This window comes from Ambystoma mexicanum, chromosome 1p (assembly GCF_040938575.1).
Source record: "Ambystoma mexicanum isolate Mex_15411 chromosome 1p, UKY_AmexF1_1, whole genome shotgun sequence".
NCBI classification, from domain to species: Eukaryota; Metazoa; Chordata; class Amphibia; order Caudata; family Ambystomatidae; genus Ambystoma; species Ambystoma mexicanum.
In genome coordinates this window covers 1,162,159,401-1,162,184,080 of record NC_090921.1, presented here as the reverse complement: position 1 = coordinate 1,162,184,080, position 24,680 = coordinate 1,162,159,401, and the positions used below count along the sequence as shown (strand labels likewise).

The window sequence follows — 24,680 nt, the reverse complement described above, 5'->3', positions numbered from 1 at the left end:
CTGGTAGAAGTCGACATCAAGGCTCCCGGCTCCAAATGGCAGCATGGTGTTGGGGAGGGTGTGTTGTGCATGGGTGGGTCCTTTGTAGGCCTCTGATGTGCATTGCTTCCACCTGGGCCCTCATTGCTGTCACCTCCCTGCTCCTGCTGGTGTAATGGGGTTGGGGAGGGTGTGTTGTGCATGGGTGGGTCCTTTGTAGGCCTCTGATTTGCATTGCTTACCGCCGATTTTAAGGGTTACCGCCCAAGTCGTGATGAGGCCCTAAATCAAGGACTGCAACCCATTTTGATGTCATCGATGACCATCTCAATTGCTCCTTTCATAAAACTATATGAGCAAATTAATGGCAACGTTAAGGATTTAACAACCCTGGTGGCTCTCAAACTCTAAATTAATAAGTCTGTAAATGGAAAGTATAACATCTAAACAGACCCATTGTGCATTTTAAAAAAAGATAGAGGCCTCCTTAAACATCCTCATCGACCAAAAGAAAAGCAATGAAATGGAAAAGAAATTATTCGCAGAAATCACCAAAGAAGCCCTGAGCCTCCTAAAATGCAAGAAACCTACAACAGGCCTGTCGAGCAACCAGGAGATCGGATCTTGCTTGAGCACTCAAACGCGGTGTGTCTCATCCATGATAGCTGGAGACACCGTCACTGCATTGCAGGCCCACAACCTGGGGCACAGAGTCTTGGGAGACGTAAATGGTGAGTTGCGTGAATCCGTCAGAACAGGGTCTCAGGAAGAAAGGTCTCAAGCGCGAGACACAGAACTGGCAAATTCTCCACAACTTGAGTGCTCCCAAAGAGAAAGCCGGCTAGATGACCAAATGCTCCATTCCAAACTGGAAGCCGCAAAGACGTCCAAAGTAACTGAGGGCCTAACTGGGAAAAATAAACTAGTTTCAATACCCAGTGTGGCGTCACGGTGCCGCCTGACAGGTCAAACGACAATTCCCTCTTTCAACAGCATCATGGAAGTAACTGTGGCGCCTTGTAATCCAGCTACTTTAGATCCACAAATACCTACAACATCAAGTGATCCTGATGGACGCTATGTACCTCAAGTGGACCAACCGGCAAAGATTCTGATAGAAGATGAAACGCACAACAACGTATTCACCATATTCAAGGGCAACAATAACCCTACGACTGAAACGCCTAAAGTCGTGGACAAAAAACAAATGCAAACGAAAAAAACCAAGAACCAATGTATGAAAAAACCTTGTCGAAGCAATGACTCAACAAAGTTTGTTGCGCAACATTACGACTGTGAACGTTACCGTTAACCACAACACCAAACCTTAAACATTGGCAAAAACCAAAAAAGGTATTGATATGCTTTCTGCGCCTGGACCTTCCGAGAACCAGCTAGATGAACCCTGCGGCCAAGAAGAAAGAGTAATTGACCTTATGGACATGTCGGAATACGAAGATAACATAGAACTAGCTGTTCTTGAGCAAAATGTACCAACACCAGACGCCACCACACACCCAATAGAAGATAAGACTGGTGGTCTGGTGGATGTACGAAAGCCAACAGCTCCTACTAGAATCTGTTTGTTTATACAAGCTCGAGCACAGGTCGATATAGATATGACAAAAGCATTAAGTCCAACTTTTGTCACATTAAAAGAAAGGAGAGAAAAATCAGCTCTTATGCAGAATAAATTAGAGGCTGGGAGAACAAGACAAGGAATCGGCGAGCCACAACTGGTTGCAGAGAAGAACATTTTTGGCAGACTATACGATAGTCCAAAAACTCAGTGCATAGAAAAAACTGGGAACAGTGTACCTTATCGCCCAGAGAGTATTCATCCACAAGGCGTACATGCTAAAGGACAAAGGCACTCTAACTCATCGGAAGCAAGAGACAGATACAATGTACAAACATACTACAGAGTAAGGCTTGAACAAATTGAGAGCTGCGATGACCTCATAATCAATCGCAACAATGTACTAAGCCTTTTCCACTGCGTACCGTGCTTATGACCAGCCCTACAGTTAAGGTACGTAACGTCCCTTTTCACGCATATAATGAAAGGAAATACGGATTCTTTATTTTTCTACTGCGTACCATGTACGCTGTATTTATCAAAAAAAAAATACTTTCTGCCACTAGATGGCACTGTAGCAAGCAAGCTCCTGCCTTGAGGCAGGCAGACACTTCCCTTGACAGTCTCTCTCAGAAGAATGTATCCTAATCCAGGGCTGAAACCACCCCCTCACCACCCGCTCCTGGAAGACCTTTCCAGAAACACACGTGTCCTGCTGCATTTTTTTATATGCAGAGTGAGCTGTGAGAGGAGGCTGCAAATGCGGTGACAGCATCTAGATAAGCATCCCGAATGTTAAAGCAAGTTAAACCGTCTTTAAAAGGCCCAGTTTAATTCCTATTCCCTTGTGCGTTTTTGTAGGCTGTGAGGGGAAATGTACAAGTAGCAGGGCCACACGTGGAGGGTGTTTGAGGTGTTTTATAGCACTTTCAGCACTGTTTGGAGGTGTTAGGTGTTTGTTTTTGTATCATATCTGTGTTTCTGCTGCTGGGAGCGCTTTTCAATTGCATTTTTATTTTCTCTCTGACAACCCGGACCGCTATCTGATATAATCTCGCATGGTCCGGGCTGTTGGAGAGAAAATAAAAATGCAATTGAAAAGCGCTTGATCATTCCGAAGTCGGGTCGGATGATCAAGCAACTGTCTGTTTTAAACTGTTTTAAAATGCGTTTTCTTTTTTCTCCGACAGCCCGGACCTCTATCTGATATAATCTCGCATGGTCTGGGCTGTCAGAGAGAGAAAAAAACGCAATTTACAACAGTTGTAAATCATGCTCCGTGTCTGTCTCCCTCCTTACCCCCCCACCCCCCGCTCATGGCCCGTGTCTCCCCTGTTCACCCCCGCCTCCCTTCTTCCCCCTCTACCCCCCGCTCTCATGCCCTGTGTCTCCCTTCTTCCCCCCCACCCCCCGCTCATGCCCCGTGTCTCCCTTCTTTCCCCCCACCCCCGCTCATGCCCCGTGTCTCCCTCGTGTACCTTTCCCCGTTTGGGACCGGTATACCCAGATGTGGAGCCCAGGATGCTGTGCAGAAGGGATGCGATCTAGCAGTTCGGGCTGCACTGCCCTTTTGGGGATGGGGCCATGCCTGAATTGCATATGGTTTTTCCCCGTTCTATAATGACTTGGCAGGTGAAAAACGATGGTCACGAGGGTTGCCCAGAGCAATGCCAGTGGTTTAATATCAATTCTAAGCCTTCCAGCCATCACCTCTTTGTTTTTGCTTTGTCCTGCCGAGTGGGACAGCCTACAGGTATGCTCTAATGTGGGTCCCGGGGTGCTGTGCAGAAGGGATGGGACCTAGCAGTTTGGACGGGACTGCCCCTTTGGGGGTTGGACCAAGGCTGATTTGCATATGGTCTTTTCCTGTTCTATAATTGCTTGGCAGGTGAAGAACGATTGTCTGGAGGGTTGCCCAGAGCAATTGCCAGAGAGGTTTAAGATTAATTCTAAGCCTTCCAGCCATCACCGCTTTGTATTTGCTTACATTATGTAGCACCATTGGCACACTCATGTGATATCATGATGTGAGCTGTTTGATGGCATGACTTTGGGTTGGCTTTCCAATAAACAGGCTCTGCATTTCAAATGCACTCTTTGTCACTTATTTTATTTTAAAGGTCACTTGTTTCTAAGTAAAGGAGCAGGTCGAGCATGGCGACTGCTAATAACGTTGAACTGAACTTGCGCTATTATTATCACTCGAGTTAGCAGCTAGAGCACGTTTTTGTTATGTGTGTAGGTCTTGACACCCAAAACTTAAATATTTGTTCTAAGTAAAGCGTGGAAGAAAGTGGCCATGCCCAAATTCAAAGTGTGGGTTAAAATCCCTGCTTCGCTGTTTACCCTAAGTGTGTGATCCTGGGCAAATATTGTAATCTCACCCTAATTTCAACTGCAAAAATTGGAGTGCTTATGAATGATTACACATACACGGTACACGTATGTGGGATATATGCATGTTGGATACGTTTTACTCTCTTGCAGAGGAGAAAACTCATTTTTACTCTCTTAAAATTGCATTTACTCTCTAATTTCAAAAATCGTGCGTAAAATACTCCCACCTCAAAATCCTATCTGGAGCACTGCTTATGACAATCCAATCTGACGACATAAAAGCCGTCGAATTCGCGCAAAAGGAGCAGAATGATAAAGTGAAAGTGCATATAAGATCTATAATCATTTTTAATATCGTTATAGATGCAGCCCCTGCCCTCATGTCTTTGGGCTTTGATATAATGGAAATATGGGACACTGCTAAAACCGAAGAACCCAAAAACAAAATAGGTACTACTTCCCTAGCGAGCCTACCGATTAATGAACCGGGTGATGGCTGGACGCCTGGGAGTATGCGAGAAACTACACCAAACCAGAATAACATGAAACTTCCAAACAGAATAGTCAACTAACCGGATACCACAGAGGCCTTGCGCAGTGGAGAAAAAATCCAAACAACAATAGCTTGCGATCACGCAAACAAGGAAGGCACCAGTGAAGATGGACATCGCAAAATCGAAGCAGACAGCTCAAACGACTGGTGTTGGCTGGCCAAAGCGTTAACCAGAACAACTCAAAGCTAATGCCAAGTCGAGACACAGCTGAAGGTGCATAAGTTTGGGACATGGAACACTAGGGGATTTAGACACTTGTTCCAGGAACATTGGCTGGATGGGTTGGACATCCCCTGCCTACAGGAAACGTGGCTGGACGTATGTCCCACCTTTGGGGACTATGAGGTAGCAATCAACCCTGCCATTAAAAAACTAAAGGGTAGGCCAATGGCTGGCCTCCTAACCCTGTTTAAAATAAGCTCTGGCTATCGCATCATTAATCAATGAACATTTCATCTTACATACAGGTGACGACCATAAAAAAAAAACAAGTGTTGATGACGGAAAAATTCACATCATGAATCTTTACTGGAATCACAAAAATGGCAGATACATCTACGTTTATAGACCAAGTAACAGCTTTACTGGAGGAAATGCTGGAAGAAGATGACACCGCAGACATCATGCTATGTGGCAATTTAAATATGAATTGCACAAACATAAACCAAGAACAGGAAAAGGATAATCAAGCCTTGGTACACTTAGCCAGACGATGGTGTCTAGAGCTGGAGTTAAGAAACCTGGTCTTGTTGAACGGAAACACTGTTGGCGATATCCCAGCCAATCCAACCTGGTCAAGATGCAAACAGAAATCCATTCTAGACTATTTCTTTGGGTCTGAGACCATACACCGAAAACCACTTCTTTACAGGTGATCCCCATGACTCAGTGATCACAAGCTGGTGATGCTCTCTGGATCAACTTCTGTCGAGGCTAACTATACATCATGGACATTCCCAGTTTTGGTACAAACAGAATAAGGTTAAAGCTCCAGGAAGCTGATGTAAGCCAAATTGTAAGAGCATGCATTGACGGACAAGAAGAAACTGAATATAACCACTAACTAACTCATTATGTCGAAAAGCAACATGGGTCAGGAAAAAGTGTGTTTGCCGTGAAACATAAGTTTGATCTTGACGTAGTGAGAATGAAACGAGACATGCGAGCGGAGATCAGACAAATTTCGAAAATGGACAGTAAACTTTACTACTCGCTAAACGAGCATACAAACAAAAATATTAAAACTGGCTCAGAGCACGCAAAGCGTCCATGCTTCAAAAGGATTCTGAGTTAATAATGGAAAAAATGCCAAATAAAAACTCATCAGAATTCTGGAAAATAATTAACAACGAGGGAGCTCCACAAATGGCATTGTTGTCAACTGTGGTAACTGAATCAGCATGGATAAAGCATTTTTCTGAACTTTACACTAAAAGGGAGATTGGAAGGAGCCCGTTATACCAAAACTAGAGCGTTGGGACCTAAAATTCGACAAGGATGTCATCTTGAACATAATCAAAAAGGCCAGCTCCTCAAGGGCCGCTGGGCCAGATGCCCTAACCAACCACACTATAAAAAGAAATCCTGAGAAATGGGCAGACTTATGCATTGAATTATTCAGTAGAATATCAAACAATTGCTCAACTCCAAAGTCCTGGAAAAGCACCATTATTGTCCCTGTATTTAAGAAAGGGAACCGTGCAAATCCGAAGGACTATCGTCCAATAGCGCTCTTGTTCGTCCTGGGCAAGGTGTACGCAACGCTCTTGCAGCAGAAACTTGTGAAATGGGCAGCGGAAACAAATCATACGGACCCGAGACAGGCTGGCTTTGTGAAGGGAGTTGGGTGTGGCTTGAATCTTCTTCTGATTAACCTCCTCAAAATGGAAGCAATAAGAACTGGAAACAAGGTGTACCTAGCGTTCATCGATAGCATAGATCGGGAACTATTGTGGGCCAAGTTAAAGTTGTGGGACTGTCCCGCAAGTTTGCTAGCAGCTATTAAAGAGCTGCACACCGCAACAAACATCAAGATCCACTTAGATCAGAAGGGCACCCTTACAGCAGCGATTAATACGTTCTGCGGTGTAAAACAAGGTTGTCCTCTCGCCGCTATCATATTCAATCTATTCTGATCAGACATTCGTAGAGCAATTGAAGGTGTTTGTTCATTTTTTCCAAAAATACACAGGTCCTTGATAAGTTGGTTACTATACGCTGACGATCTGATCCTGCTGGATGCCACTCCTATTGGGCTACAGCGAAAAATGGAGGCAGAGGAAACCTATGTCAGAACTAATGGCCTACACAAACAAAAAGAGCAAGGTTTTAACACTGCAAAACCTAAAAGCTTCCAAGGATAAAAACTTCAAATGGCATCTGGGAAAGGAGACACTAAGCACCGTAACGAACACAAGATACCTGGGCATGCAAATCAATGCAAATCTAAATGACGGCCCTTGGGCAGAGATTGCCAAAATAAAATGTCGACAATTTGCCTGCCAAGCAAGTGTATTGAATAAAAAGTACGGGAAATGCTCCCTAAAAGCAGTGAGAAACCTCTACTGCCAAAAAGTGGTGCCAGCCGTAATATTCAGAGCCGAAAATGCGTTTGGGTGCTCAAATGAGTTGTGGTCCACCCTTGAAAATATATTCTGAATAAATGTTCTACAATTACCAAAGGGAACCTCCACATCGTGCATTTGCTATGAGCTAAATTTAATCTCTATCAATGCTCGAATTAGCTGGAACATCTTAAGCTGGTTTTGGTAAACGAGAATGCAAGAGGTGGTCCCACAGTTAAATTCTGCACAACCCTGGTACTTGCAACCCTGATTGCCTGTTGACTTTATGGAGCAACCGATGTGAGGTCATTCTGGACTTCTATGAAATAGACCTAAAAACATTGCATGAGAATCCGCACTTAGCCAAAACTAAAGTGTGGCAACTGGACTGGATTCTTACTGGGAATCAACAAATTAACAGTAGACTCATGAAAGATGCTCCCAACGAATCCAGAGTACAAAACACCTTACAAAGATATGTTGAGCTGTTTCCGAACAACAACAGCAGGACTTTGTACATGCGCTTTTGTTTAAATGCTTTCAAAACCACCTGGTCAAAAGAGTTGTGCAAGATGGGTGACATCAATGTAATCTGCAGATTCTGCAAGCAGAAGAAACTTTAAAACACCTAACACTCTTCTGCATTGCACTACGCACGCAAAGGACACAGCACCTGGGACCCCTGTTAAAGAAATATCGAACTCCAAGTGCAGAAAACTGGTGGGTGGCGATGTTTGACAGTGGAGACAAGCAATTAACTTTTGCTCTAATCCTGACAGTAGTGGAAAAACGTCTAGCAACCACAGATATAGAAAGAGAAGAAGGTTTTAATTGTTTGACTGTGGTGCTGATACTTGTTAATCATACAGATGAGGATAGTGTCTTTTCTTGCCACACGAAATTAAATAAATGGTACCACCTTGTGGGCCAAAGAAAGAAAGAACCATCGGAATGGAACACTGAAAAGGATGACATTGTGTCCTCTGCACCAGTTGCAAATCTTACACCAACAGCAACGGTACAGGGATTTGGTTGCCGGACGCCTGGCCGAAAGCAACACCTCCATCACGCCATCCGGGAGACCCCAATCCTTATATCTCAACTTTTCAGAAACCAAGCATGAAGGATGAGAGTTTTGACCTCTGGATGGAGAACCCGACCCCCTCCCCTCCCACCCCCTCGCGTGAGAGAAGATCCTCTCTGTGGGTAAGAAGGTATGGAGGACAGATGGACATTTCTAGAAGGTCTGGTTACCATGCTATCCTGGCCTAATCCAGATCAATTAGGATCATGTGGGACCCGAACCTCCACAGGACTTGAGTAAAGACGGGGACCGGAGGAAATGCGTACAGAAGTGGGAATGACCAATCCACGACGAACGTGTCCCCTAAAGCACCTATCGGAGGAAATTCCCTTGAGCAATATGTCTCGCACTACCGGTTGGCACCGGTAGAAAACAGATCCACTTGAGCGGTTCCCCAGAGGGCAAAGATCTCCTGAAGGACTTCCTAAGCCAACTTGCACTAGTGGGAGACTGCGCTCTGCCTGCTTAGAGCGTCCGCTGCCGCATTCTGCTCTCAGGCCAGATGAACTACTGAGAGGGACATTCCCAGTTGTATTGACCAGAACCAGAGCTGCATCGCCTCTTTGCACAGCGGGAGCAACCCTACACCCCCCTTCTTGTTGAGGTAATGCATGGCCACTGTGTTGTCCGTCATGATCAGGGCACTCCTACCGCACACAAACGGCGCATCCACAGCAGAGTCACGGGTAAGCCTGTTTAACAAAAAGCAAATTTATAATTTCTGAGATTCACTGGATTGAATATATATTCCAGAAAAGATGACTAATGAAATGCATATTAAACCCAATAGGTTGAATACGGGCTGACAACAGTACGAGGAAACCAGGGAAAGAATACACACTCATATTCGAACCAAAAGAATAGGTGCACTACGACCATGCGAGTAATGCCTCTTTATCAAAATTATTTAATTACTCAATCCATCCTGCTGAATGTGTCTAACATTCCTAAATGGGCACACAAGAATATGACTATATCGCCTATCTTACAGGAGGCATGAACTACGGGCGTAAAGAACAGATGAGACAGCAAGTGACCAGGCACTGAACTGAAATTGAAGCCTAATAAATCTGACACCAGAAAAGGTAATAATTCTAGCGAATTGGTATATAACAATCTTACCAGTTCAGAATAAATGATTTTCAACTCAGTTTCATTTTACATTTTTAGGCTTTTCACCAGGCACCATACAGTTTAACCCTTAAGGACAAGCGCCCATTACTGCATATTGGCACAACAGAAGAACAAGTTACTTACCTTAACTGGTAACGTTCTTTCGATGGGATGTTCCTCCGACGTATTCCACATCTATGACAGGTAATGATCACAGCTCTGCTGCTTTGGAAAATTTTCGGCAGAGGGCGTCCTGCGTCAATGACGTCGATACGTTGTTCCTCCAGGGCCTCCGTCGAGGGTCGACATCACCGGATTTTATATATAGGACGCACAGCGCTCGTAGCCTCAGTTGTTTTTTCCCCAAAATGTGTGGCACCAATCTCCTGCCAGTATGACTGCAGAAAGCCTTGCAGAAATAAGCTGCAATCGCATAAGAAATTCTGTAGAGGGGCAGGCTGGGAGGGTGTGATGTGGAATATGTCGAGATAAGATAAGTAACTTGTTCTTCGAGGGGATTGTGTCCTCCGACGTATTCCACATCTATGACAGACGACTCCCAAAGCAGTACCAACGTATGGAGGTGGGAAAGGAATTTACAATTTTTGAATTTTAGAATGCCCAATCAAATGGCTGAATAGAGGACTGCCTTACCAAAGGCCAAATCCTGCCCATGGGTGGAGTCCAAGAAATAGTGTCTCACAAAAGTATGGACAGGGCCCATGTGGCTGCTTCACAAATGTTCCGAATAGGAACACCCCTCTGCAGAGCAGTGGAGGCAGCCACACTCCTAGTAGAATGAGCCCGCAAGCCCACTGGAGGGTCCTTTCCCGCCAAACGGTAATACTTAGAGATTGTCAAAATGATCCATCTGGACAAGGTCTGCTTGGACCCAGCCTGACCTAAGGGTTGTCGTGAGGCCGATTTAGGAAGGATAGGCAGTAGCCGTGGGCTATTGTTTCCAGAACCCACGCATCTGAAGTAATGGCTCGCCACTCTTCGAGATGCTGAGACAGTCCCCAACCGGCGAACAATAGGACCTGGCCTCATAGCTGTTTTGGAGCGGCTGCGGCAGAGCCTGAAGGTAAAGAAGCAGCTGCCTGAGTGGCTTTGGCACCTCTACCTCTTCCACCACGGGTAGTTTTATGGTGGCCCCTTTGACTGGCCGCTCCCCTTGCTCTACCAAAAAAGAGGAGTAGTAACGAAAGGAACCCCTCCACCACTGTCCCCTAGGTCAAAAAGGCAAAGGTTGATGCACCGGTGCGCCCAAAGATTTTGCAGCAGCTCTGGAGGTCTGCAACCTCTGAAGGCTCTCGTCAGCCTTGTTGCCAAACAAATGAGAGCCGTCAAAGGGCATGTTGAGAAGATGGGTCAGCACGTGCGGTGCAAAGCCAGACTTCCACAACCACGCTAACCTGCGTATCACGGTGCTCGTAGCCATGGACCCGCTGACACCATCTGCCGTGTCCAACCTAGACTGAAGGGATTCACACACGGCATCCTTGCCATCCTGCACAATAGCAAGGAACCCATCCCTTTCTTCCACTTCGGGAATATGCTCAGCCGCCAGAGAGACAATTCCACAGAGTGTGCGAAATTTTGGCCAAGGCACAGGTGGAGTTGGCCAATTCAAAGGCCATACTCCCAGCTGAAAATGCCTTGCATGCCCATCCATCGAAGCGTTTGTTGTCCCTGTCTGGAGGGATGGTAGGGTATGCTGCCTGCCTCGAAGTGGCCGTGGCCGACTGAACCACCAAACTCTCTGGAGTGGGGTGTGGAAAGGTCGTTGGGGTCGCTACTGGATGGGCAGTATTTCTTAGTCAGCGACTTGTTGACGGCCGGAAGAGACTCCAGGGTGTTCCAAGTAGCAGCCACCCTTTGTTGTAACGCCATATGAAAAGGCAACACTGGGTCAGTGGACGGACCCTGATCTAAAATGTCCGTCAGGTCATCCTGATCAAATTCAACATGAGGGCCGGACCACCCCAGGTACTTCGTAACCCTTGACATCAAACTCCTATAGGAGGATTCAGCATGAGCCCCAGGCTCAGGCCTGTCAAACTCCATCTCAGGAGATGTATCCAGGCAACTGACATCATGTAAAGATTGCCTTAGATCCTCCAGCTGACTGTCCTCCAAAAAGACCATGTCAGGAGCTGCAAGAGTGTCACAAGGAGCACCAAAAGGTTCAAACTCCACATCAGACCTCTCCTCATCCTCAAATATCTTGCAGAGAGTGAAAGAACTCCCTCCTAAGTAATGTAGTAGACCTGGAGTCTACAGGGGGCCTCACAGTCTTAGCCAGAGCCTTTCCCAGAGGATCCACAGCTTTAGGGGCCTCCACTGGCAAATTCAGAACTTTAGGCCCCGATGGCATTGAGGGTGCCGACGGCTTCGGCGTCGACAATGGCGCTGAGGGCTGCTAGAAGGCAAGGCCCGACAGCCACACTCTATGGGCACGGCGCCGACTGGGTCGACACCCTTCTCAACACCTTAACAGGCTTCGACGGTCTCTCCGGGTACGAGGACCTCCACCTGGATCTGGCATGTCTCTGGCGATATACCGGAGCCTTCTCCAAACGGGACCTCGACGGTTGAAGCCAGAAGCCATGCGAACGTCGGACCGAGACCATTCCCTGCCAGCTTTAACCGAATGCGCGGACGGGGCAGTGCTCCGAGATTGAAAAATCTCCAACATTTTCTCCCTGAATGCCTCCCACTCCTCCGGAGTAGAAGATTGAGTGGGGCAAACCACTTTCCTTGAGGAGCCATCATCTGACGAGGACAGGGAAGGCGAACGGTGACGCCACGACGAGGACAACGAGTGGCGAGAACCACTCCAGGACAAAGATTCCCTGGACTACTTCCGATGGGGAGAGTCATCCCTAGAGTCGTCAGTGGAAAGAGCAGATTTCTTGGATTTACGGGGTTTGGATACCCGACCTACCGCAACTTCCCCTTACGCTCCCGCAAGGCCTTGGCAGTCAACGACTGGGACTTAGAGTAGTCGTCAGTGTCGTGGCTTTCACCCAGACACCACAAGCAGATAAGGTGCAGATCCATGATGGACATCTTGGACTTACAGTCCCTGCACGTTTTAAAGCCCGACTGCGGGGTCCGAGGGGTCGAAGAAGACGACATTATCGAAGTTGATAATACGAGGTGCGCAGAGTTTTCGAAGCAAACATGTTTGGGGAAAAAACAGAACTGAGGCTACGGGCGATGTGTGTCCTACTTATAACATCCGATGACGTCACCCTCAATGGATGCCTTCGGGGGACATTGACCCGACGCCATCGATGCAGGACGCCCTCTGCCGAAAAACTTCCAAACCAGCACAGCTGTGGACATTACATGTCAAAGATGTGGAATATGTTGGAAGACACAATCCATTCAAAGGACTTTTTATGGTTAGAATCTTAGTTCTAAGGTTTTGTATGGTGTTTGCCAACTTCTTCTCAACATATTACTTCCCAATGTCATTATTCACTTGCTTCTCTATACTACAGTACATTGAAAAGGCTTTCTAACAGTGTCTAAAAGTAAAGTGTTTATACTCTTAGCACAGCACCCCAAGGTGAATGTATATACATAAGTAGTTAATGTTTTAGTCTGCTACTTACCTGTGGTTTTTAATTGATAAGGAGTTGTCGAAGGCCTAAATAAATAACTATTATTATACACTCTGCCTAACTTGTATTAAGAATGCTCTGTGTGCTTCCTTCACCCCTGTCACACGCTCCTAAATCTAAGCCTTGCCGTTCCGTTACACAACCTAGAAAGAGTTTGGCTAGATATTAGTGCTTGTCCCTGTTCATCAGAATAGATCTGCCTCTCAGATTCTGTCCACAGGGATGATTCTGAAAATTCATCACAACTCTGCTAGATGCTTAACAAAAGAAATGATGTCATCCGAAACCGCGTCAAGCTGATTTTTCTTAAACTGCATGCACCAGTGGCAGAATCACGTTCACTTGCTGGCATATTGTACTCTAGTGGTACCTTTACTGGAGGCCTTTATGATATCCATTTTCTTCTTGTAGAGGCCTAGGTGTCCATGGACTAGGCCTTCAGTGAGCAGGCCGCTAAGGCTGCTGACCCTGGATTGGAATGAAGAACCATACCCTTTTGCTGATGTAGAAGGTCTATTCTCACTGGTCACACCCAAGGAGCCCTTGTCCTCCACGCCTCTCGATTTGAGTGCCAAAATCTCTTGGGCCCATTTAGTACCATCAGGACCAGTTGATAATGCCTGGTCCCCTTTAACTTGTTGAGCACCTTTGGAAGCAACGCTAAAGGCAGGAAGGGATAAAGAGTCTAGCCATTCCAGGGGAGAAACAAGCGTCCCCCTGTGAGCATTCACCTTCACCTTTCCACGAGGCACAAAGTGGTCACTTCTTGGTGTTTTCAGTTGCAGAGAGGTTGAGCGTTGGTTAGCCCGTTGCCTGAAATATGGCAGACAGAAAATCCAGGTGCAACTCCCACTCATGTGGGATATGCGTTTTTTTGACAAGGCATCTGTTCTGACATTCCTCTTCCATACTAGATGAGCCATCATGCCTCCTTGAGGATTTCCATACACCTTTGATGTCGTTTTCAAAGGCCAAACTCTAGGACTTCAGGAGCTAAGCTGCCAAGTTCATGGTTTGAGGATGTGGGTGTAACGTTGTTCCCCCCGGCTGGGTGAGCATGTTGTAGGGGCACAGGAGTTTGACTGGATCGCACATTGCCAGTTTGCGCAGATGCAGAAAGCTGGGTTGTCTCGCCCACATAGGTGCAACTAGGATTAGTGTCGCCTCTTCCTGGTCCACCATGTTCACTATACTGCTCAGTAGCAGTGTTGGTGGAAAATCGTAGGAAAATTTCCCTGATCAGTTTGTCCACAGGGCGGTCCCCTTGGATCCGGGTTGGGGGAACCTGGATGCAAAGTCTGGCCATTGTGTGTTTTGACTTGTAGCGAACAAGTCTAAGGAAGGATATCCCAAGCTGGAGAAAATATCAAAGATTTTTCTGTTACGCTCACCTGGCTCCCACAGAGGCGTCGATCGGAACTGGTCAGCTGCGGTCTCCACCAATGGGACGCGTAGGGCCGAGATGACGGACTGGACTGGCCCACCTAGCTTCGTTTGCTTGGCCCGTAGGAATATTCTTCTGCAAATGGAGAAAGGGAATTAATCACCCGTGGAGTTGAGCGTAAATCCCCCCCACCCCTGCTGTTCTCCCCACAGATCGCCTTTGATGTTCCCTCTTATAGTCTCACCTGATGGTTTGAAAAGATGAGCTCTCCATCCTGCATTGAGCGCAGGGGCGCGTTGATAACCAGTTGCTTCACTGGCTCGAAGGAATTGGTGAGTTCCAGAACAATATTGACTCTGAGATATTAAGTTCTTAAGAGTTCAAATGCCTGACTTTCACTCTTGTCCGATTTCTTGCAGGTTGCAGCTTGACCCTAATGAAGAGTTCCTCGTGGCAACCGGTAGTATTCTGGTAAGGATTTGTATTTTCCAACACAGTTCGATGAAATAAAGTCAATATGTAACCTGTTACTTTCTCCCTTATTCAGGCGCTGAGAGAAAGTATGAAGTCTTGGGGAATAATACCTCCGGCGGTAAAATCAGGTAAGTCTATTGTGGTGAGGAGGGCTTCCCTTGTTAGTCCCTTTGTTTCACCTTGCTGTCCTTTTGTTTCCCCTTAGGGGCCAGGGTTTGGTGAAGATGCAGTGGAAGCTGTGCCGACCCGTGAAGAGGAATAGTACCCCCGGTGGTAAAATCAGGTAAGTCTATGGGAGGGTAACTAATATTCCTCTGTGTATTCCCTTAGCTCACCTTGCTGTTCTTGTCTTCTCCTTAGGTGCTAGAGTGCGGCGGGAACATGCAGGAGGATGCGGTGGAATGTGAAGATGCTGCGAAGGCCGGAAAGTTCAGCGCAGCGCTGCAGCAGGCGAGGCGCAGCGCATAAAATAACTTCTTTCTTCCAGCTCGAAGGCGCGATGGATCGGGAATTCAGGTAAGGATTAAAGGTATTGCTCTTGTTCTAACCTTTTCTCCTTCTTTCTCCCTTTTTCTAGGAGCTCCAAACTCAAGGCGGCCGTGGCAGAAGGCTGGATGCAGACTTGCAGGCACGGTGAGCGTTACGCTGCTGGATGCAGAATAGCGCGAAGCGTGTGCTGCTCTTCGGGCGTGGTTTAAATAGCCTCCAAAGTAGTCCCAGGTAAGTATTCCTCCCCAGCCCTGCCCGAGTAAAAAATAGTCTCTAAGTAAAGTAGTCCCTTCCAAGCCTCTTTTGGCTTGGGGCTCTTGCAGCATGGCCTGCATCAGGTAAGTTTGCAGCATGGTCTGCATCAGGTAAATTTTAATCTATGAGCCTGGCGCCTATGGCGCCAGAACTGACTCTCCATATGAGCCTGGCGCCATAGGCGCCAGGACTGGACCCAAATAGCCCCTAGCAGGGGTTGTTGGGCTTGCTTAGGATAACTTGATGCCTGCTTCTGGGTTTGCTGGACGTGGTCTGGGTCCCCGGGGGTAGGCATCATGACAGTTTCCGTCGAGCTGCCACTCGTGCTCTTCGGGTAGAGGATCTCTGCTTAATGAGTCTGCCAGCGAACTGAGTTCCCCTGGAACATGTTGCGACGTTAGGAACATGCTCTGCTTGAGTGCCCACTTCCACATTTTTTGTGCTAGCCTGGGCAGACTTGGAGAGTGTGTGCCCCCCCGGCTTGTTTATGTAAAACATGGCAGTGGTGCCGTCTGTGAGGATTTGTACTGTCTGCCAGGACAGATGCACTTGGAAAGCTTGTAGGGCTTTGAGCACTGCTAGCAGCTCCAAAAGGTTTGTGTGATTTTGGGCAGTGATCTGCGTCCACAGGTCATGCGCAGTGTGGTGAAGCTAATGGGCTCCCCACCCGGTGAGTGATGCGTCTGTTGTGACAATGGCTTGCACTGTGGGGTTGTGAAAAGGTTTTCCCTTTAACAGATTTTCCTTTGTCCACCAGCGCAGCGCTTGAACTAGGGTTAGCAAAACATCCACTAGATTGTCCCACTGACCACTTGCTTGAGACAGGTAAATGCATGAAGCCATCATCCCGAGCAAGCACATTGCTTTGCGTACGTAATTTGACTGGCTAGATACTGAGGTATTTGCATGCAGTATGTTTTGCACCCTTTCGTTTGACAGAAAGACAAGACCTTCTTCTGTCTTTATGACTACTCCGAACTGTTTTGTTTTGCTTGGAACTAGACTTTATTTTTTTCTAGATGATCGAGAATCCCAATTGGAACAGGGGATTGATTATGCTCTGGGTATTTTGCTGGCAAATTTGGGGGAATTCCTGTTTTATCAGCCAGTCGTCCAGATAAGGGTACACTGGGATGATTCTCTAAGTCGATGCACTGCCACTACCGCTAGTACCTTGGAGAATACCCTTGGAGCACAGGCTATGCCAAAGGGTAGCACCTTGAACTGGCAGTGGTGGTTCGCTATTTTAAAGTGCAAAAATCTTCTGTGCGCTGGGAACATTGAAATATTAAAGTATTCATCTTTCATATCCAAGGCTGCCATGTAGTCCCTCTGTTTTAGCAGTGGGATTACTTCCTGTAGCGTTGTCATGCAGAATTTATGTGGCTTGTCATATGTGTTTACAGGGTGCAGGACTAGGACAGGTCTTTTTTTGGCACAAGGAAGTACATTGAATAAATACCCTTGCTTACCTGGTTTGCCGGGACGATTTCTATGGCGTCCTTTAGTAGCAGTGCTTTGACTTCTTCTAACAGGATGCATTGTTCTTCCTGTGTAGTTTTTCGTTGTCTTGGCGGGTGGTTGAATGGTGTTTGTATTAGCTCCATGCCCTCGCCACAGTGGAAAGTACCCACTTGTCTGACGTGATCCCCTCCCATGCATGGGTAAAGGGAGAAATACGACCTCCTACTGCAGAGGCATGGAAGGGAACCTGTAGAGGGTGGTCATTGCTTAGGAGGGGTTGCGCCCTCCCTCTCGAAGAGGAGGATCTGCCCCTACTTCTAGACCTTCTTTGGTTTCTTTGAAAACCCTGTAGGGAGGACTGCCCTTGTGAAGAACCCCAGGACGAACTGTGCCCACCCTGATTGTAATTGGAGGACAGCTGGGAGTTCTGGCCTCTAAACCGGCATGTATTTGAGCCTCCCCTCTGCCCAAAGGGTTTGTTAGTGAGTTGTCCCAGGGATTTGCGGGTGTCATGTCCCTCCTTCGAGCTTTAAAGTGCATCTTCGACCGCTTTGCCAAATAAAGTTTTGGGCTCAATGGGCATGTTTAAAAGGGTAGCCTGGGTTTCCAATTTGAAACCAGATTGACAGAGCCATGCATGATGTTTTATTAGTGTGCCTTCTGACACAATTCGCCCTGTGTTGTCTCAGTTATTCTTAAGGCTGCAACTTGCCAGTTGTCTCCCGTCAGCGATGGTGTGTGAGAGCTGTGTTTTAAGGGGCTCTGGAACTGAGACTATTTGTTGTGCGATCTCGTCCCACTTGTGGCAATTGTAGCTGGATAATAGCGTAGTAGATCTTCTTACTCTCCTCGTCACGAGGGACTTCGGCAGAGGCTAGAGGTGTTCCTACTCGCTTTCTTGTGGTGGTGACTACTAGAGAGTCAGACTTTAGCGGCCCATAGCGCACAAGTGGTCGGAAGGGGCTGGTCTTAACAGCTCTTCGATAAATGGGTTGACTGCCCTTGTCAGATTAGGGGTAAGTAGTGAGGGCTGAGTATGCCTCTGGACCGATTGAAGCAAAGGGATAAACTTTGCTGTGGCTTTCTTATCCCCGAGAATGTCCTTTACAAAGTCTTTATCGACTTGAGCTTCCTAGTTATCTATCTTTAAGTGTTCTGCAGCCTTTAAGAGTAGGTCATTGTCCTGCAACTGGTTGTCTAACGGGGAGTCAGCCACTGGTTGGTCAGTGAGGTCTGGGGATTGGATGATGTCATCGTCATCATCAGAGTATCGGTCTAAGTCCCATGTGTCACCTTGGTCCTCTGGGTCTGAATATGAGCCAGGGCCCTGCGAGCCTTGATAGTCATAATAATATGTGTCTTGACCTACGTCTTAATATGACGAGGTAGAAGCTTGCGTGGAGTCTAGGCGGGCTCTCTAGGCGGCGGGCTGTTTGCTTTCTGCCTCACCTTGTGGGGGCCCTGAAGATTGTGGAGTTGATATAGGTGTTGATCAAAGAAATTTGTAAAAATGGACATTCTCCTCATGACCCTATCGAATTGCTCTAGGGTCTATTGGGAGGAGCTTGGCAGCGGTCTGTTTATGATGCATTGCCCCTGAAAGTGTGTCCTCAGGGGTAGAGTAATCTATAGTCTTCGTACCTTGTGACTTTGGGGCATTGAAGATTTTGAGTTTTTGACATTCTGTGTATAAAAGGTGGAAGCCTGGCGAAATAAATGGGAGTGTAGGGAAATATGCATTATCTAAGAGAGATGGAATATGAACCTCCCCTCGCTCTCCCTACTGCGCAGGGCCGAGACCCGTTGGGGCCTGGAAAGGCCACAGACAAAATGAGTTGTTGTCGATGGATGGTCTGGTCCTTGAGGCCGTTGCCGGAGATATTGCGATGTACGATTGCTGAAAGGACAGAAAGAAAAACTAAGTTTAAACATGTACTAAATAATGGCATCAGCCAAGAAAGAACTCTGCGATATGCGTCCGACTACGATGGCAGGGCATTGACGCGTGAAGTACCATAGGTACAGTGGAGGTCACACTAGGGATGCTATCCCTTTCGGCAACCGTACACCTCAAGATCTTGATGTATTCCCCCCCTCCATAAGTGAACACAGGCTCTGACCAGGGGATATCTTGCATTTTTTTCAGCAACCGACAGGTGTTGAACTTGGTCAGGACAAGAATGGTCCTCTGTCCAGTCTTGTCCTTTTTTTTGGTTCTGTAGCATCCAACTTCAGAGGTTTCTGAAGGCCCTCAAGGAGGTTTGATGAAAATTGTTGAGGGTGGGGATGGGCGAGAAAAGGGGGCAAGTCTGAGATTGGGAGTTTAAATCTGCTTCATACTACCACCAGGGAACCACTTTTATTTCCCTCCATGATAATTGGAGGGGCACTGTCCCACCAACTGGCATCATGTGCTGCCTCCCCCACTTCAAAACTTTCTCAGCCTGGTTTGACAAGGTGCCTACGGAGGTCTTGCTTGCCCAAGATCTTTTTGTTGCCTGCACCAGCACTTTTGATCCACCTACCTCAGTTTTCAGTGCGAGTCAGAAGTCGCTGAACCTAGGTTTGCCCTCTGTTGAGAATTGGTGTGCTAAAGCGGGGGGAGGGATGAGTATTTTCGACCCCTCTCACGTGGTTCATGGCAGCAGAGTGCGTCACCCATGGGAGTTGACCTTGAAAATAGTTTTGTTCGGTCAGCAATGAAGTCTTGTACCTCTTGAGGGAGGAGGGGAAGGTGCAGAGAAAACCTCCAACCAGTGTGTAAGCCATCACAGAAATGAGTGTCCTGATAGCAAATGACAGGCGCTGCAGAATTCCACACGTATGAGCGGCCCAAACAAGTTCAGTAGAGACTAAGCAGGCCTGCAGAGGAGTAACTCTTAGAATAAGCCACAAAGCGCCTGAACCCAATGGGCATCAGACACAGTTAAATTATCTATTTTGATGCAACTGTAGCTGTTTGCTCCATCCTATCCAGCATGGAGGAAGAGACAGACGGTTGGGTGGGAAGGTGGCAAGCAGGGGCATGGAGGTCGCACACTCGTGCTGTTGCATCCAGAAAAATATACTAATGCTGCTTGGCAATAGGCTTCAGTCCCTTTCCCAATCAGTGGGACGTTACAGTAGTATGGAGGAAAGTGCTTTAGTTTCTCCTGACCGTAATGAAGGGCCAGATTAATCAGTATATCCATCATACACAGGGCTGAATAAGGAACAATATTAAAAACGGATCATGAGCTCAAAGGTTCTCTAAAAACAGCAGGCATTCTATAACTAAGAAATTCAGGAATGGTGGGTTACATTTTAGGAGTGCGCTCTTCATTTGGGAAAGGTGGTCTCTCTTATGTGAGGAGGAACTAATGAAAATACTGGTGATGGACAGACCAAAGACGAAGAGCACATCACCCAGTTCCAGCTGGTTTGTCAGTATAGTCTAAGCTAATATATAGTTTCATGTTGCAAAACAGTGCTATGAATCATTGTGTTCTGTCGCTCTGCAAAACACAAAATAGTTGTCTATAACCATTGATAACACTGTTGCACCACTATCCACGCCAGCATCTAGTAAGCCCATTTGGCATACCTCATCCTTCTCTGCAAGGCAATACAAAATTCACAGAAGCCTGCACCTACTCTTGTCTCTGCCCCAATTCCACAAGCAATCCTGACGCCTCTTCTAGTGCCTAACTCCTTAGAGCAACTCTCGGAAGAGAAACTCCACTCTCTGCATGGTAACCCCCTTCGCCCGCACCTTAATAGCCACCTGCAATCACTCTGCTTGTGTCACTTTCTAGTTACCTCCTCCCAGCACCAGATTTTCATTGTAACCGAGCTAGACATGTCCCTTTGCAGATATGGCGGAGATTTCATCTTTGCAAGATTCTGCTTGTAATATTTAGTTTGATTACTGAGTGAGCTAGCAGAAATCAAATCAGGCAATGACCTCTAAAAAGCTTAATATGAACCTCATGTTATCATATGTAAGGTACACCAAAGTCAAGCCTTTCGTAAACATCTTATGAGCTAAATTTAAGCCATTATGTAATCCATCTTTTTTTTTTAAACCAGTGAATTTTGGCACAGCTGCAATATAAGGATTTTGACATAGCCTCTAATGCATCCCCTGACTGAAGCAAAAATAGTAGTTCGATGAGAGTTGCCATCATTAACTATTTTCTCACAAGATCATGATTCCAAAAGTACAGGTTCATGATTTTCTAGCGACTTCTTTTTATTTTGCCAACCTGAAGAACTAGGAGTGATAACCCAGGAACAGTTTCCCTCTCAACACTCCATTAATACAAGCGCCAGAGCTTTTGACAATTCTTTCAGCGAGATGAAGACACTGGATGTTGTGAAAGAGTAGATGCAGGTTGAAAGAAGAATATTAGGTACCCTGGATCAGGTTCCGGTCTTTCATGGTGGCACAAAGGGATTTCAGGGTTGCAGAGAATGCAACAGGCAAAGTCAACAATGTGTATTCTTGCCTGTAGACTTTCATACTGCTTAGAGACAGTTTTCTATTCAATGTATTGCAGGATCATGTCCGCAATATTTGGCTAAGGGATGACAGAGACATAACATCTAGAAATACTGCAAAGGCTTCTTGAACATTTGCCATGTAGAAAATGTATAAGGCAGGTCCCTAACCTAGAAATGGGGTCCATGTTCCTGTGACTCACTCAAGGAGTGAGAAAACCCTTCCTGGGTTTCGGACTGACAGAACAGGAAGAATTCTATTTCTATTTCATTTCTAATGAGCCGGTAACTCGCAAGTCTCGGGGCGCAGAGACATGTACACAAGGTACAAACACACAACAAGACAGCAGAAAAACAAAACGCGTTTAGATGGTTTTCAGGAGGCGTATAGTTGAAGATGTGAGTCTTCACCAGCTTCTAGTGAGAACAACTTTACAAAAATGCTTGAGTATGTGTCCATGTGAAACTACTCTTAAAACTGACAGTTCTCCCCAGATCTCAGACTAATGAAACAGTCCTTCCTGAGACTCGGAGATGTGAAAGTCCTCCTTGGGGTTTGAGCTAAAGATGGGGCACCTCTCAGAGTGAGCTAGAGCATTCTTACCCTGTGACCCATGACAGTTTTCAATGCAGCGCAGCACATTTGGCACTTACTTGTAATATGTTCCTAGGACAGTCTCTGCTGAGTGTGTTAGTGAGAGTGTTTTTGCTTTGGCTAAAATCCTTACCATTTGCCTCAGGCTGATGGTACAGTATTTGCTGCTGCAGGCGGCTCACTTTCTCATGCTGGTACAGTTCCTGCCGCTGAAGGCTCATCATCTTAGCCTTCATGTCAGAAACATGTAGAAGGAACATTTCCGGGGCCTGGATGGAAAATAAGAAATCAATTTGGCTCACATAATCTAGTGCATGAAGGGCCAACAGAGAACAAGAAAGGTTAGCAAAGAAATGAGAAACCACTTGTGTATGGTTAACTGTAATAATACATGAGAAAACACCAGGAAAGAAGAGATAAATGTCAAGAATAATAGAGAAGAACAACTTCAAAAAAGGTGGACAAAGAAAGATACATTTTTTCAAGTCTGTTTGTACGGTATATCTGACAAACTGGTGCTGCAGCGTAACTGTACACAATTCCAAGTTAAGACCTAGGGGTGAATATTATGCTTCACTTGCAAAATCTTGAGCAGCAAAAAAAATAATACAACTCCCATCAACCCATGGGCACTTCATTAGTTTAAAATTTCAGAACACAGGTTGTATTCTGTTCAATGACAGATTTATGCCATAAAACACCATGTTTGCCCTCAGTACTTTCTCTTTCTTTGCAGCTTTCTGCAGATGAATAGCATTTTTTTGAGTTCATTTGTTTGTGCTGTATTTTATGGATTCACTGTACATTGTGTGATATTTATATATTAAATTTAGGGTACATTACTTTTGCAATTAGGATTTGTTGCTGCTTTCACATTTACAGATTTTGAGGTTGGCATCATGGAAGGAGACAGACAACATATTCAAAGTTGAACAATCTTTTATTAAAGAAAATATCATGATGTGTTAAGGCCTTACTTGCCCTATACCAAGGAGGCATTTCCTTACCTAAAGAAACAAAGGTGTCATGAACTGCAGATCACGCCACTTTTGGACCTCCTGGTCCTTGTCTCAACGGGGCTTACATTCCGTACTAACATGGCCATCCAGAGCTGAAGCCCTTGCTCGCTCCACGCGCTGAACGCGGCGTGATCTATTTAGAGACCACGCCTTCCGCGGCTCTGCGCGTCTCAATGCTATTGCAAAGTAGCCTCAGACGTGTGTTCGTAGCTCGTGGTATTGTTTCCTTTGTCCCAGTGCTATTACCCACTCCTGACCATTTCCCCCTTCCTGATTCCGAGCCTTACTAGCATTTCCCAGACTCCCGGATTCCTGGACTCCGCGTTCCTGGAACTAAACGCAACCTGGAACCAGACGAGACTCTAGCAGCACTGTTCAAGACCAGGAGCGTTCGCAAGAAGGCAGCGATCGAAGACACTGGCAAACAATGGACCCAGGTGAGAAGGGGGGGACTCCTTGAGAGTTTGAGACGCCACCCGATCGAACCTAAAAACGAGATGGAAGCCCCCTTGCAGGACCTGATGCGACGCATGCAAGAATTATCAACCGAGGTCCAAAATTTTAAGGCGGAAAACGCAGCGCTCAAACAATTGGTCTTATCCCGGGATTCCGCCACAAAGGAGGGTGTCCTGTTGGGCGGTATTGTTGACAAGTATGATGATTTGGCAAAAACACTTCGCGGATTCCTGGATTCATGCCTGGTCCACTTTACCTTTAAGCCTGATTATTTCTCGACTCCTAGGGCTAAGGTGGGTTTAATCATAACCCAGCTTTCCGGCAACGCCTTAACTTGGGCAACACCCTTTGTTAACTCCGGCGATGCCCTCCTAGATGACTATGATGGGTTCATACAGGCCCTTAAAAGCATGTTTGACCGTCCAGTGCAGGTCTATACTGCCCAAGAACGTTTGCTGGATTTTCAACAGGGCTCCCAAGATATGCTCACTTATGTGACCAGATTTAAACAATTGGATAAGGAAGCAGACTGGTCCTCCGAGGCTAGTTTTACCCTGTTCAGGAGAGGCCTGAACGATGAGATCAAGGATGAACTGGCCAGGGTGGCTCGACCAAATTCATTCCAAGCACTAATGGACCTTGCCATGCAAATAGACTTTCGCATCCAGGAAAGGAAGGCTGAAAAGAAGAAATCCAGGGGAAACCCACCCAAGACGTCCTTTGAGAGCACAGTCAGAAAGGACGCAAACCCAAGCCCAGCCCCAGAACCAGAACCCATGCAAATTGGAGCCTTTTGCGGACCCATATCACCTCAAGAAAGGTTGAGAAGGATTCATACAGGTTTGTGTATGTATTGTGCATCAGACAAACATTTGGTCAGGGAATGTCCTCTGGCACCTTCTTGGCGTTCGGGAAATGCCAGCTCCCGATCTTAAATGGAGCAGAGATTCGGGAGAGAGATGTTTGCTCCACATCAATTCCATCCTTGAACTCTCCTGGACAAAACAAACTGGCATTTCTTTCACCCTCGAAGAGTAAGATCTGTCCCATTCTGGCCTTGGTTGACTGCAGAGCTATGGGAATCTTCATAGATCAGGAATGGGTTGTCAGTCATCAAATCCCAAATGAGGCACGAAGCACCATGCAGCCTGTGGAAGCCATCGATGGAAGACCTCTCAGTTCAGGGCCCATAAGCCTACAGACCAAGGAAATCCAGCTCTCAA

The 24,680-nt window shown here is 46.5% G+C and overlaps 1 protein-coding gene across 3 annotated transcripts in view; it reads right to left on the bottom strand.

The window, feature by feature from the left end:
• HAUS5 (HAUS augmin like complex subunit 5) overlaps positions 1-24,680 on the bottom strand; it is a 740,017-nt gene that overhangs the window by 216,922 nt on the left and 498,415 nt on the right. For all 3 annotated transcript variants that reach the window (XM_069604849.1, XM_069604848.1, XM_069604847.1), the window contains one exon: positions 22,116-22,251. In XM_069604849.1, the coding sequence (XP_069460950.1) occupies positions 22,116-22,251 (136 nt within the window). The remainder of the gene's footprint in view (positions 1-22,115; positions 22,252-24,680) is intronic.